Source organism: Apteryx rowi, unplaced genomic scaffold (genome assembly GCF_003343035.1).
Source record: "Apteryx rowi isolate R43461 unplaced genomic scaffold, aptRow1 scaffold_564, whole genome shotgun sequence".
Lineage (NCBI taxonomy): Eukaryota > Metazoa > Chordata > Aves > Apterygiformes > Apterygidae > Apteryx > Apteryx rowi.
Genome location: NW_020450832.1, coordinates 529,667 through 545,196, shown reverse-complemented (window position 1 = coordinate 545,196; position 15,530 = coordinate 529,667). Strand labels below are relative to the sequence as shown.

At 45.2% G+C, this 15,530-nt stretch overlaps 1 protein-coding gene across 8 annotated transcripts in view; it reads right to left on the bottom strand.

Annotated features, from left to right (window-relative positions):
• TBC1D16 (TBC1 domain family member 16) overlaps positions 1–15,043 on the bottom strand; it is a 47,133-nt gene extending 32,090 nt beyond the window's left edge. For 6 of the 8 annotated variants that reach the window (XM_026081988.1, XM_026081993.1, XM_026081991.1 and 3 more), the window contains exons 1-3: positions 12,909–13,066; positions 7,787–8,022; positions 6,111–6,741 (exon numbers count right to left, since the gene is read on the bottom strand). In XM_026081988.1, coding sequence (XP_025937773.1) covers positions 6,111–6,741; positions 7,787–7,964 — 809 coding nt within the window. In that variant the 5' untranslated portion in view covers positions 7,965–8,022; positions 12,909–13,066. Of the gene's footprint in view, positions 1–6,110; positions 6,742–7,144; positions 7,758–7,786; positions 8,023–12,908; positions 13,067–15,002 lie in introns of those variants that run through there. The other 2 variants (XM_026081989.1, XM_026081996.1) reach the window with 2 other exon arrangements.
• Between the last annotated feature and the right edge of the window lie 487 nt (positions 15,044–15,530).

Genomic DNA, 15,530 nt, shown 5'->3' with positions numbered 1-15,530 from the left:
GACCCCGCGCGTGGAGCGAGCGCCCGGTCCGCGCGTGCGGAGCGAGTCGCGGGACCCCGCGCGCGGAGCGAGCGCTCGCCCGGTTACGGGATCCCTTTCCTAGCAGTCGTCCGCGCTCACCGAGTATTCCTCGGTTAAAATCCCCAAATAAACAGTTTCGCTCATCCCTCTAGCTGTAACTCTTGATCTCAAGTTAGCTGTCGCTATTTTCTTCCACAGCAAGCTGGCAGCAAACCAAAGGAGGAAAAAAAAAAAAACAAACCCAAAATGCTGTAATTAATGTTCTTGCTGTTCAAATATTTATGTAAAGCAAGATAGATCCTTATGCCTCTGCAATCTCTTGGATCTGTCCAACCTTCTCAGTTTGGCTGCCTGTGACAACTTTAACTGATTAACAACTTTAATTGATTACACAGCATGCTAACGGCAACAGTCCTCTTCCCAGTACCTGGCTCAGTACGGACCACCTGAAAGCAGCTCCCAATATGAAGCTTACAGCCTACCCCTATAAATCAAAGAGAAGGAAGAAAGCGCCATCCTTGTAACGGAGAATTTGGGGATATTTTTGCTGGGCATTACTTTGGGTAAAAATGGAATTAGGTGCTTCATTATTTTACATCACAAACTAGGCTAATTCAGGCAAGGTCCTGAGAAATCAAAGCCTGAACCAGAGGAGCACGGCGCTGCGCGCACTCATCCCCAAGGCTGCAATGACAGACAGCAAGCTAGCATGACACAAGATGGTGCAAGAAGTTACAGGAGGGTTTGAATCCAATGACCAATTCCCCTGGTTCTGAGAACATAATCACTTCTGTTGCAACAGCGATGAATTCCCAACCTCTTGATGACTCCAGAGCTCCTGCTAGTTCACACTAATTTCAGCTCATTTCCCCGGTAATTTTGCCTCCTGTTTATTCTGCAGAGGTCTGAACAGCAATAAGCCTTTCAGGTGAGCTGCCAAAACAACATGATGCAACACTGCGCGCTCTGTTACCACTCGCTGCTGCAGCTGCTGCCACCCTCCGTAACTCTGCGCCTCCGCTCCCTCACGAGAAGGTAATTTATTGATTAGCTCCCTAGGAAGAGGCTTAACAACAGGATGTGCAACAAATCTGTAGCAATTGCATCAAGCGAGACTCCGGAGTTTCTTCTTGTGCCGTGTGCTTTACCTAGGCCGTCTAGAATAGCTCTGTTATGTGGATTCAYGGCAGTTAAGGAGCGTGAGAACTGTACTGTAGCTTAGCTCTCTCATTATAAAAATGCTTCATTATTTTTATTATTGGCTGCTAAAATTATCACCTTCTTATGAAAGACGTTTGCTTCAGGGGCAGATCTATTGATATCAGTGACCACATTAATCACGCTGCTATTTATTTTTGCTTGCCCTTTAAAGCACGTGTCGTGGGAACACGAGCTGGAGTATATTCCAGCGTATGCATCATCTGCGGGATTGTTCGCAGAGCTCCGACCGCAGGCCAGATGTTGCCCTGAGCTCCACTTGTACAACTCCACCACAGCGGCTTCGCGGTCCAAATTGTGAGTGTATCAGCCAACATCCCAACCGCAAGCCAGTGAAGGAGCTGATGCCAGCATTTGTCCTCTTCAGCGTTTTAGTACGGTGCTAGTCAGGTAGCAGCAACCGCAGTTTATTACTAAAGGGAAAAGCCTTTAGCAGCTCCACTATCTACTGTCAGGGAAAACTCCTGTGAACCAGGGATCGCTGTGGCAGGGCACAAAAAAAATAAAACCCTACTTACAGAGCACCAAGTGCTTCAGCAACCCATTGGTATATATCTGAYGTCATGGTCAGTTAAAATAACTTTAGAAGCACTGGTTGAAAGACATTATATAGATGTCAAATGCTATTGGGTCTCCAGCATGTAGCAAAATGTTATTAGTTTCACTTTACTGATGGGGAAAACAGGAGCCGAGTAATTTAGCGAGGCCACAACACGCCAAAGCTGGGTATGGAATACAGTTGTCCTGAATTGGTGCTCTTCAACCCACAAGGCAAACGTGTCCTGACAGACAACCCAGCAACAACCAACAGCGACAAAGGGAAAAAAAAAAAAAGAAGAGAATGAAACGATTTTATTTCCAGTACTACCACTTCCCTAAAGAAATGCAGTCACTGATAAAACTGCTGTGAATACGGGTATTTCCCACGCTAGCTGCCTCCCTACGGGGCTCAGAACAAGGAACCGTGATACTGTGAGCAGCGAGCGGCCCCCAAAGCTAACAGGAACACAAAAAGCAAGAGGGCAAAGCCACCTTTCCACAAGAGAGGAACGTACTGTGCAGAAGTGCCAGGCTCAACTAAAAAGAGAACCAAGAATGTGTACGCTGGTGATCTGACACTCCCCCAGCTCTTAGCCTTAGGAATTGTGTAAGTGGGAAGAAAGCATCAATCACTGCATGGGATCCCTGGCAGCCTTTCAAACCAAGAAGCAAAGGGAAAAAAAAAAATTAACAATGGATACGTTTTTATTTCCGTATGTTCTAAAAGGCTAGTTGTTGATTTAAATGACCCATTGTGCAACTCAAATGCTTCCAAGCCTATCTCCCTTCTTCCTCCCTGTCCTTATTCTGCACATTCCAGGATGGTTTTGTGGGTTACCTTCTGCTCACCAGGCCACCTTCGCAAAGGGATGCTCCAAGAGTATGCGACCTGCGACTCTTGCCCACCTGGATATTTTGGTATGCAGCTCGCTGAGCCATATAGGTTGGCCATCCTGATCTCATCTGACCCAAGTCTGAACGTGCTTCCTAATTCTTCCCTCTTAATTCTTCCACAATGTCATATTTTTCCATTTCTGACAATATCTAATTGCAGGGAAAGAAGGATGACTGCACTGAAACACCCATGAAACGTATTGCTTCAGCTTTTGAAAGAATCATGGGGAAAAGCAGCGTTCTCCTCCTAACAGCTCTCCAATGCCGAGGGAAATAACCAGAAACATTCGTTCCTTTTTGGAGGGAGGAGGTGGTGACTGGGGGGTAGGGAGGGAAAAGAGCTGAAGCAATCTGCCAGCAGCACAAACTTTGTTCACACTCCAATTCTGGCTCAGATGGGAAGCAGCCAGCAGAAAAAAAAAAAAAAAAMCCCTTAAGAAACAAGGAAGCTGTTTTCATGCTAGTAGTGACTTTGAGACAGCACCCACCCCCCACAAAACTGGGGTGAATGCAGGCAATAAGAGAATGCTTTCCGAGCAAACTTTTGCAAAGTATCCTATGAAAAATCTCCCAAAGAGTTTGTAAGGAACGTGCAGTTCCTGCAGATATCAGGGTTCTGTGGGGAAGAACAAATTGGCATAAAAAAAACGGACACACTGGACAAAAGCCTTTCAAGTCTGAAGTCCCAAACAATGAAAGGTCTGTTTTACTAATCTGCTGCAAATTATGAGTGCTGCATATACTGTAAGAGGCTTCCGGATTGGTGCTGGAGGAGTTAAAAAAAAAAAGTCCGCCACGACCATCGGCAGCGTATTTTAAAAGCCAGCCCCTGCACTGCTGGAATTGGTACGACTCCGAGCAGCAGCCGAGGGAAGCCGGCAGAGGGCTCGCCCGAGCCGGACTAGGAAACGCTGCATGGATTCACAGGCAAGGTACCAGCGATGCAGCACGCYGCACTTGCTTCCTTGCTTGACGCTACTAACAGCGTAGAGCGCAAGCGTTGCAAAGCCCCCGGATTCCTGCCCGTTTGCTAAGCTCCCGCTTGCTCTGCTGGCCCAGGTCTTCACCAGCTGCCTCCTGGCGGGGTATCGCTGCCCGGGCACGATCCGCTTCAAAAGCTCTCTACCGCTACTGCACCCTTTGGAAACGCACGCGTGCGGCCTTGGGGCCGAGGCCCAGGGCTGGGATTTCTGCGAGATGAGTTCAGTCTCCCGCTCTTCAGTGGAGTTAGGAAATTATTCTGAACGTGTCCCTCACGACTCCTGTTTCTAACTACTAAAGCGAAGATAATGATCCCTTATTCAGCGTGTGTGGATGAATCAGGCTGCAGATGAGGCCACAACTTCCCCCCTACTTGAAAGAGAGGAATATTTTTCCTTTAAAAAACTTATTCTAGAAGTCAGGAATGTTCATAGAAACATTTTAATTGTACTTTATTTACAAAGAACAACTGTTCTTTATACTATAGGTCACCTTTGATTGAAAATGCACTGTGACAGCCCTGCAATATACTTATTTGCAACAGCTACATGACTCTAAGAACAGAAATATCATCACTAAAAATATAATGAAAATAAATACAAATTTCTCATAATTTATTCAAAACATTATCCTTATTCGTGACCTCTTATTAAAACTCAGACTGCAAATAAATTTACTTAAAAAAATAAAAACCTTTTTCAGAGTGACAGAGACAGGTCAAASATGCTCAGATTGTCAGTGCTGCTTCAAAGAAAAAGTTTTTACACATCTTAGAACAAACGAAGGCTTTGGTGGTGGTGGTAGGTTTTTTGTTCTTCTGTTTCTTAAGTCAAGGCCAAGATATTTCTAAACCGACACAGCCTTCTCTGAAAGCATGTGCAACTAAAGGTCCAACCCCAAAACAGTAGCCTAATGCTAGAACACTAYCTGAATGGGAAAAATTAGAAACCAACAGAAGTAAAAATCACAATCTATTTCACTGAAAGAGTTAACCAATATCCAAGAATGGAAGAACAAAATAAAGTCTGTTATTAGAACTGATATTTAATCATTCAAAGGCTTTTCTGCATGTTTTTTTCAACATATATTTAATGATATTTATGTAGTTTCATTAGTCTTCCACATTTCTATCTGTTGTCAAAAAGAGAGCGTCGGGCATCRTATTTAGAGAGCTAAAAGAAACACGTTCAAATTGATGTTGCTTAATGCAATTTGGCAAACCAAGACCCCATTCTGGGCACTTTGCAATGCAATTCTGTAGCCAGAGGAGGGAGCTGCAGCGGGCTGGGACGTGCCACGCCAGCTCCTCCGAAGCTCTGCTGAAACCGCTTCCCCCTGAGCCACTGCAATGCTCCATCCCAGAAAATTCTGGAGGCTTGCAGTTAATTATAAACTTACTGCTAGGACATGCATCAAATGCAAAGCGGATACAAATTTCTCAGATCACTGCACTTCTAAGTGCTTTATAATATCCAGAAAGAGTTGAATCTATTACAGTACTTCCTTTATAAACCTTGTCCTTATTGCCATTCTCTGAGTTTGAAATTAGCCCATAAAATAAAGCAACACCATATCTTCAAATGTCACATCTTAATGTGGTCTGTATATTCTTGACACACACAAAGAACTTGTTTTTCCTAATTTCAGGCATAGTTTCAAAGCTCAGCAATATCTTTAAAATCAGCCCCATGGTGCTTCAAGAATGCAGCACRCCCATCCTCTCCCAAGATGGCAAGGAGTGATACACCGCACAGACCGCCGACCAGAAAGCCATAAACATTGCACATTAATACAGTAAGGGATACAGGTATATTACTAGTCGTTATTCCTTTGCCAAGGTGCCCTCTTTCCTCCACGTGGAGTTTACTGCAGGTGCCATGGAAAAGYGTTGACATTTAGATATACCTGTGTTGACTAAAATATCCAGGTTAGACATCTTAGAATTAATGTTTATATATCTAAGTGGGACCACGTGTAAACACCACCAAAATGAGCTCGTACACGCAGACYTCACGTCAACACAGCGCTTTATAGAGATACCCAAAGCTCAATACCAGAGCTGGAACGGGAAGGCAGACGCCTTAACGTGGCTCTCCACAAGAAGCAAGTAATAAATCTCCCCAGCAGAATTAATTAGACCGACAAAGCACCTTTCTAATGCGGTAATGCTGCTCTTCCAGGGCTCAAGACAGTTCAGCTGACAGACCCGTACACACACAGCCCTGAACGATGGACTGCACAAGGCTTCAGCAAGCAGAAGCAGGACTAGCCGACAAGCAATTTCCTGGAAATTTTACAGGTGTTACAGTAGAGGAGGAATTAAAGTAAACCTGAAGCAAACCAGGATATTTAACTCCACACCRCTGTGAAGCTTCTGAACTTCCTTCAGAGTCTCCAGGCTCAGCAACCTGCAGCCCAGCCATTCACCCAGAAACTGGTAAAAAGGACGAACTCACCTGCTTTCATTATCCAGAAACACAGAACTACTGCTTTTCCCAAGGGCTTCACTAATGGGAGAGAGGCAGAAGGGGGAAGAGAAGGCATCAGAATCAGAGTCAAAAGTACTGTCCCTGCTCACATCATCAGCAGACAGCTCCAAGGAGCCCTCGTCCTCCCCCTGCTCCGGCCTGCAGTCCAGACCCTCCTCGGGCCCCTCCACGGACAGCTCCGACCTGTTCTGCTCATCCTGAGAACTGATTGTCGACAAGATTCCTGAGTCGCTGTGGGCAGGCTGGGGGGAATGGCGGGTGCCGTCTGCTGCCGGACAACCCTGGGAGAGCTTCTCCCCTTCTGAAGAAGGGGAGCTGACATAAGCCACATCTTTCACAAGCTGTGACACAGCCAGGATGTCGTCTTCCTTCAGGATCACTGCTCCTTTCTGCTCCGTGGGGGAAGCCGGCCGGACAATGCCGAAACCCTGAGTGTGCCGGCCACGTTTGCGGGGAGCTTTCCGGACAGGGGAGCTCTCAGGGGTAATATAGCGCAGGGCTTCTTCATCCTGCCTCTGAATGCGAGAGTTTGGGACCCAGGCAAGGATAAGCGTGGTACCGAGCAGCTCATCTTTCTCCATGTACAAGCACAGATAGCCTTCAAGAGAGCAAAGGATCAACCAGTTATGACATAGCTTTATTCTTAGGAAACTGCATCAGCCAGAAATTTGCCTTTCCCCATCTCTCTCCCTTTACCACCATTACCCATGGGAAAACAAACTTTTTATTTACCAGTAGAGAAATCTGCCAAATATATTGTGGAGTTCTCAACATTATTCAGTATTTACAGATAATTTCAAGTCTGCATATGTTTTTTGAATAGCCTAAATTCCCTCTGTCCTAAGTGGACACAGAAATCACACGCAATTATTTCAACTTCCTGGATGGATTACTAATCAAGAGTAAATTACGAAATACGTTGCCACATGAAAAGCTTTCACTGTTAGTTAGTTAAACAATTTCAAGTGCCAGCTAAAGATTTGTTTCTCAAGAATATTTACCTTAGCGTAGCTAAAGGGCTAGAATTCTCATAGAAAGCCAAAAAAAAAAAAAGTCACACACACGAAAAAGGGAAGTGTGGGTCAATGTTCATAGAATAATTAATTTTGTGAAGTTAAGCCAGTAGCCACTACTCTCTTTGATGAAAACATGAAAGAATGTAGTAACAAATGAGAATACAGGGACAGGGCAGCATTTATCTTCATTTACTCCAGTGCATGCRGCCACAATCAGGTTTCCTTTGTTTTCCCTTTACCAACGGTTGTTGAGGCCACTCTAGCAATGACAGTTACATGATGACACTTGGCTTCTCTGAAGAACACACATATTTGAAAAAGCAGCAGAAGTTAGTATCCTCAAATGACAACTTTGTCCATCTTCTGCCAATAAAAAAAGGACTCATTAAAACAGGCAAATTCCTCCTAGGCCAGAAGAGAAAGGAGGCATATCATCAATTTTCCTATTAAAAGAAGAGCTGATAGATCAGCTTGTGGATGGCTCTCCTCAGTTTCTCATAAGATTGCCTTGCCCTGTCCCCCACTGGCATCTCTTCATTCTTTAGAGCCCAAGATGCAAAAATACATACAAACTCCCTAAGAGACACAAAAATTTGCAAGCGAGCAGCGTCTGCAACAGCCTATCACCTGGGTGATGCTCCCCGATGCCTTGTAGCAGCTCAGGAGGATGGACACAGACATTGTTCTTAGAGTAGATAATCTCCCCATCAAGCACGGAAGATGAACTGCTGCTACCACCAGGATTTAAGGTCAGGAGGTCAGAGGCTTTTGAAGAGGCACGTCGGAGGAGTCGCCCCAGAGACATTGCCAAGGAAATGTTTCCATTATCTGTCAACTTCAATCAGGAGCCAAAATCAGAAGATCTGCCAAGAAGGAGGTAAGAATAGTGTTAGAACAAATATAATGACTGCAAAGCACGTGTCTGCCACTCACTGCCTGAGAAGGAAGAGGTCTCCCATCAGCTGCAACATCAATCCTACAACTGAAGCAAGAACGGCCAAATGCTCTGGTTGTGTATCATCACCATCCATGTTCTAAAGATGCTGATTACAGAAGAAAAAGACTTGCCAAATAATACACCAGACAGTATATCAGCACAGGTCTCAGTGAATGCTAGTGTTGGCAGTCAAGGGGGTCACCTAAGCCTGGCTGCACTATTGGAATTTCACTAACGTTAGCAACGATGGGAAACTGAGTAGGAGGAGAGCAGGGAACAAGAATTAAGTCTTTATCCTACGATCTTTTTCTCTGCAATGAGGAAACAGGGAGGTAGCAAGAAACTACATTTTAATAATTACCATGGGGGAGAAACAGGAAAGTAGTGTTTGTCACTCAAAATTGCCCAATACGAGAATACTCAGAGATGCAAAGCTGCCCAGTGTATCACTGTCCGGGGGATGCCAAGGAAAGTCAGAGTAGATCCTGGAGGATTCCCTCAGTTATAGCACAGAAGAACTACTGGAAGGCCACAGTATTAAATGAGTGGCTGCTGTCTCATCCAAGGTATAGTAACCACTGATCTCCAAGAAAATGTAAATTAAAACTTTTTCATCTTGCACTTACCAATTTTTGGCACAAACCTGCTGTGTTTTTTTTTTTTTTTTGGAGAAGGGATGGTTAAATAGGGCTTTTTCAGAGATAAGCAGCAAGAGAGCCACGTTCAATAGAGTGGGCCAATCTAATAACAGAGTATGCATGCCAACTCAAGGCAAATATTTCAGTATCAATAGCTAATTTTAGCTAACTGTGGAATATGATCCCCAGCTAACCACCAAATAAGCCTTGTACTCAAATGAGGAGTGTTCTTCAGCAGGGCTGCTGATGAGAAATTCTACAGTGAATCCAGAGGGGTTGCTTAAGCTACAAGCTATTTAGCAGACAGATCAGGAAGAACACTTGATACGGTGAAACAGCAGGTGGGTCTTGCACGGAGCAATTCCACAGACCACCCAAAATAATTCAGGGCAGAGCAGGCTCTACCTGGTGCCACTTCCCCTAGCTGCGAGGCACAGTTTCTATTCTGCCAAAAGTGCATGAGGTCAGGAAACATCTACTTTTGTTTCTTTTTATTTACTCAGCCTTACTTGCTAGTGAACAGGCCAGTCTGACCTAGCGTGCACCACATATTCCCATGGTGCCAGGTCCTGGTACAGCAGCTGGAGAAATCAATTCAGTGTGTTACTCATGACAACTGTCTTGCACCACGGTCTGCAGAGCACACAATAGGGATATCCAGAAAGAAAAAAAAGAAAAAAGAAAAGAAAAGCAAATAGGCCTTGACTTATACTATCAGTGGTACTATATGCAGGAAATATTTAGGGGCCTAAAGCATGCAAAATCAGATACTGAATAGCCCTGATTTTTAACACACTTTAAACACAGTTTTCTCCAGATAAATGAGGAAGTGAGAGAGCAGAGGTGGTAAAACAGAAACTAGCAGTTCCCAAACAGCAGAGTAAAAGCTGCATGGAAGGAAAATAGTTGCCCTGATTCCAAGAGCTTTTTACATACAGAATATAGCAAATAAGACTGCCAAGTAGTTGACAGAGCCTTTATTAAAAGGACAAACTATTGGCTTAACTACTAATCGCTTGATTTGTCAGCCTGATCACAGTCACAGCCCAAGCAGTTTTTGCACTTCAGTCTTCACTGGAACTTGACAGAGAAGCCTCAACTCTGCTACGTACTGTGTCCAGTAAGCGGTTAGGGTAAGAGAATTACTTTGCAAGTCCTTCACTCCTACATCTCTTTCTAGCACCAAGTGCAGCGTATATCTCCATGTCTCAGCCCTAAAAACCAAACACCGGTAGAGCCATTAGCACCTATCCAACAGCTAGGAATGCTCATTCTTTTACAGGTCTCCAAAGAATACAGTACTGCTACCGGCTCTGGTATATATCTTGAAGAAAATCATTTGCCTCAGCCATATTTAAAGAGTAAGTCACCTTTCTKCTCATTCCACCCTGCAAGAATAGAGAACAGCGAGCGCTCTCTGTTGCAATTCCTCCTTCCCACCACCAAGTTACAAAACACCATTTCAACACGCAACATCGAGGGATCTTGAAGCAGTGATGTGGAGCAACCTGTATGGCACCAGAGGCTCTGAATCCCCAGCATATCTGAAGCTGAGGGGGCCAACCTGTTATCACAACATTTTGCAGGCAGCAGAGTAAGACTGTGCTGCACCCCATTGCTATCAAGCCAGCCTGAATATGCAGACGTTTAATTACATCAGCTAACTCATCAGAACTCTAAATACACAAAACCTGCGTGAGCAAAGAGAAAGTATTGAGGTGATGGCAGCTGTTTGCCAGGGAATGCTTCCTCGGAGAAACACAGGCAAGTTGTTCCTAGTAAGGACAGCAGATGGAGATGCATGTACGAAACCAGAGCTTGTTTGTTGTCCTACTGCAGCTCTCCAAGGGCTTTCAGGAATGCAGGAAGAGGTGCAGTACTTCTCTGCCAACAGAAGTAACATTTAATTAGTTTTTACCCAGCACAGAAAGAACAAAGCAACAGGTGAAGATCAAAAGCCGCTCCCTGGAAAGCCAGAAGAATTTAAGGGGAAGAATCATTTTGATCCTCCCGAACACCTGTTGCTTCGGCATTGCCTTRATGTGCAGGTGGAGTGCGGTGCAAGTACACACATGCATGCACAGGTTGGGAAGACGAATGAAGAAAAAGACAGGAGGTCAACAACACGATGCTTTGCCTGTACAGAAATTTATTCTGTTATATTTAACTTGCATACAGGAGAGCTACGCCTCAGATAAAGCCAGGGAAGAATCAGATAAAGCATGAAAACGGATCATTTCATTTTCAGGTTGCCAGCTTAATGTTAGCCCAGGGTGGCAGTGACTGTGGATTACTATCGAGTCGCTGTTCTGCATCCTCTACTATCTAAAGAAACGAGAAGAACAACAGCCAGCTCTGATCTATCAAAACCAGGGCATGTCAAATCAATCTAATTTACTTCCAGGTTGGGTAAAAGGTTTTTTTGAAGGGAAGTGAGAAGTAGCACATGTTATGACTTTGTAAGGTTTTGGATGCTGCCTCCCATGACGTCCTTCTGAGGAAGTTAGTGGCACACCGTCCAGATGAGACCACTTCAGGGCTGGTGCAAGACAATAGCTGGGGTCGCTATCGAGGCTCTCCCTAAAATGGATTGACATATCAAACTGGGGTGAGTAAAGCGGTGTTCCCAGGAATCTCCCCTGGATCTGGTATTATTCAATATTTTCATTAATGACAGGAACATGGGTGAGGGGTGCCGTGGAATAAAAGTCTGCCTGTTAATTTACAGATGACATTAAGCGGGGAGAGACAGCAGATGCAACAACAGAATTCAAAGTGGTCTTGAAAAACTGGAGAAATGGCCTATGTGAAAAAAAAAAAAAGGATGGTATTTAATAAGGACAAATGCAAAATATACATAAACAGAAAACCAAACTGTGAAAATACATTGAAAATGACTAAGTATGTGCAACAGTCCCTCAAAATAGGATATTGGGATGATTTAACACCAAAATCTGAACAGAAGTCCACTATCATGGTGGAAACAAATAGGCAAATATACTGGGATATTCATATATCCTCTTTCACCGTTGCCACAGCCTAGGGAATCCTATTTAACTTTGGTCATAACATTAAAAAGAACAGATGCAAATCACTGGACAGTTTCAGGGAGAGTGACAAGAATGATCAGAAAGATTAAAAAAAAGGGAAACACAGGTGAATTGCTGCTGCCAGAAAGGGGACCAGCGGTCCATGCAGGACAGGAGAAGTAGTAAGGCAATTAAACTGCAGCAAGTAAAATTTAGTTTCGTCATTCCAGTAGTAAGGATACTGATGCACCAGAACAGGACAACCTGAAGAAGGCATTTCCATCACTAGAGGGTTTCGAAGGCAGGCTAGACAAATAGATATCCACAAGGAATTATGTAAGTATTTGGTCCTAGCTATGACCAGGTAATGGAACAGATATCCAAAGGTCATCTAGTCTAATCCTACAATCCCACATGTCTCTCAAACACAGCTTGTGATTCTGCCTTTCCTTCCCAAAAGACAGGAGTTAATATGACACCAACCAGCAAGCATCAAAAACCAGATCTCCAGGGGTTGCTCCATTCTGAGCCCTTTTTCTTCGCACGAGGCAACCTCTGCCCGGACGGTCCACGGGGCCTGGGCTGTGAGGAGAAGCCGACACTATAGCTGCCCATCTTGCACTCACTTGGGAAGGCAGGCAGAAACTCTCTCCTACACCTTAGTGAGCAATACATTCATACCATTAAAAATGTGTTTTTACATTAATTTTCTATTTATCCCCTGATTTTAAAGGATTCTTTCCAATGTGGCAGGAACAACCCTGCTCTCCAGAAGCTGAAGCACTGAATTAGCTGATAAGCCCTTGCTGAGTGCCAATATTTATTAAGCACACATACATTTTCTTCTCCCACACATCAACTGTCGCCACTAAAAACCTTTGCTGCAGCTACTGAGACTGTTCTCGCAGCCCCTGGCTGCTCTCCCAGCCATTGGCAGCACTTCGCAGCTGCACAGGATCTCAGAAACGCACTAGGGAGCCAACTCCTGAAATCATCCCCGTACCCTCTTCACAAGAGCCCGGCCAGTCGCAGCCAGCAGCATCTCAAATAACGCTGGCTGCTCGCCTCCTTTCCAAATGCCCTTCGCCTTCTCACAAACCGATAAGCAACGAAATCCTGTTTGSCTTGGCAGATGACACCCTCACCTTGGCAGGGGCTGCTGGACCAAATGTTGCTGCCTCCGGTTGCACAAGCTTTCGCGTTCCGGCGGAGAAGGGAAACGCAGGGTTCCTGCCCGGGCCTGACACCGGATCCAGCATATTGCGCACGGCTTGCGCGGGGCGCACCGTGACACCAGAGCGCTTCCCAGGCGCCCAAGGCACACRGGTTCCTTCGCAAACAAGTTCAGCCAGCGCAGGTGTGTGCCAGCCTATGCTCAGCGGAGGGCTGCAGCCTGCGAGCCACACTGCGGAGCAGCCGCGTGTCTGGCAATGGAGCTTGTGGCTTCAAGGGCTAATTTTCTGTGCAAGAATTTAACAGCTTTACAAGTAAAATAAGCCAAACTACAGGGCTCTCGAAGCAGAACATGAGACCTAGAGCATGTCTGGGCACAAAGGCGATACAAGAGGTGATTTACAAATCAGYACCAAGTTTAAGCATGAAACACTTCAAGAAAGAAAATCCCAACAGTATTTTTTTTTCCCCTCTTAATCAAGGAAACCTTTGCTAACTTGAATTTGGTTTTACATATTAAATGAGTACAGAACCACTGCACAGGAGACATCTCAGAAATACTGCAGAAGTTACTGTTTCCTCCTCCCCTTGGAAAAAACAAATGTTAAGTTTGCATTTCCCACACCTCAAGCACACATGACAGCATGCTGGAAGGCAGCGAGCAGAGACAGAGTACAGGAACCCAGGAGTCAGGACTTTCCGTTTCTCCCCAGTCCTCTGGCAGGATTTTCTGTGCAACTCTCAACTAGTCACTCGCTCTGATCTATACTTCTCTACGTATACATGAGAGCACTTGTAACGACCTTCCCTTTGAATTTCAGTACCTCTACATTAAAAAAAAAAAAAAAGCTTTAAAAACTACTAGCTATTAGTTGGAGCTATTTAAGATAACCTAGCCAAAGCAAGGAAAAAAGTTTACCATAGGGAGCCATTCTGAGATTGTCCCATTTCATGGGGAGAATTATGTAGGTCACCAAAAAGTCTTTTATTTTTGACCTACTGGTGCAGCAATGGCATGCAGAGTACAGAGCTAAAGGAAAAAGTAATAGCAGTCACTAGCGAGGGTTGAAATCCTGACACTCAGACAACTCAAATTCCAGGCACTTCAGTGGACTAGATTTCACTCGCATGCATCTCGGCTGAGAAGGAAAAAAGGGACAGCAGACCAAATACCTCAACTTTGTGACTCAAAGATACGGAGGGAAAGGAAACGCTCTCATCGGAGCCGGCTGCTGGCTGCTCCCAGCCACACCTGCTCAGACCTAAAAGAGCAAACAAAAAGCCTACCACTCCTTCAGCACTAAACTTCAAACTACAACATATGCTTTAGTGATGAGAAATTACTGCGTGTGACACATGTCCCTCTGTCCCAAGATTAAACATCATTTCAGGTGACTTCACTGTAGTGCTTGTGCAGTAGCTAACTTTTTTATGGCTTTTTATTTAAACTGTCTTCCAGCCACAGCCTGGTAATTCTCCCAATATTAGACCCCTAAATATTAGCAACTAAAGAGTCTCAGGAGCCTGGCTTGACTGTCATATTAATGAACTCATTGCAAAGTCTTTTCTTAATACTACCAACATCAGACCACATGGTTCTGTCATCCTATGAGTCTGAAAAAATCTCATTTTCATCATGGAGAGAAAACAGTCCGTGCCCTGTCTTCTTGCCCGCTGGACAGAGAAAGCAATGCTCTACCTTAACTTGGCTCTCCAGCTTTATGCCAACCACACAGTGAGACACAGAGAATAAAACTGGAGATTTTCAGCAAATCCAACGCAGGGTCAGAAAAGCAGCTTTAACAAACTCCTCTGTTTTTAGCCAACTTATCACCAGAATGAGAATGGGCTGCCCTAAGGTTGCAAACTCAAAGGAAGCTCCTGAGAAAGAAGCAGCAAGCCTCCGATCCTGACACTGAGCAGGCCTGGCAACAGCTGGTCTTAACATTTCTATTTTCCCTTAAAAGATCTTTCATTTTTATGACTTCCTATTCGTACCGGCTACTAAGAACATAATACCGTTGCAAGACAAGCTACCAGTCTGAAAACAGAAGAGACAGGCAGACCTCAGACAGGAAGAAGGAGAGTTATTTTACTGAGCCTCGGCAGTACAGCGAGCAATATATCAACGCAGAATCCCTGCCCTGAAGAGCTCGAAGGCCATACATCAAATAATTGCCAGGGCCCCAGACCATCCATCTTCACGTCTCCGCCGGTAACAGGACTCAGCGAGCGAAGGGGTACGACGCATCGGGAGAAGACTGCTTCTCCAAAGTCCATAAACGCATTTCCTAAGGACGCTCCGGCTGCACACAGCCGCTCCAAAACGCCAGGGGACAAAGTTTGGGAACTATTTCGCGTCTCGCTGCCTGCCAGAACGGGAAAGGCGGCCAGACGCGCAGCTTTTGGGGGGCTCTGAAAGAAAGCGGGGCCGCTTCTCGCCCGGTTTCTCCGAGCTCCTCCGAGCACGGCGCGACCTCGCCGGTGGAAGGGGAGCGCAGGAAGCGGCGAGGACGGAGCAGGAAGGAGGAAGGCGAGACAAAGAGGGGGATAAAGCAACGGATGCAGAACCGGAGCCCGGGGCAGGGCACGGC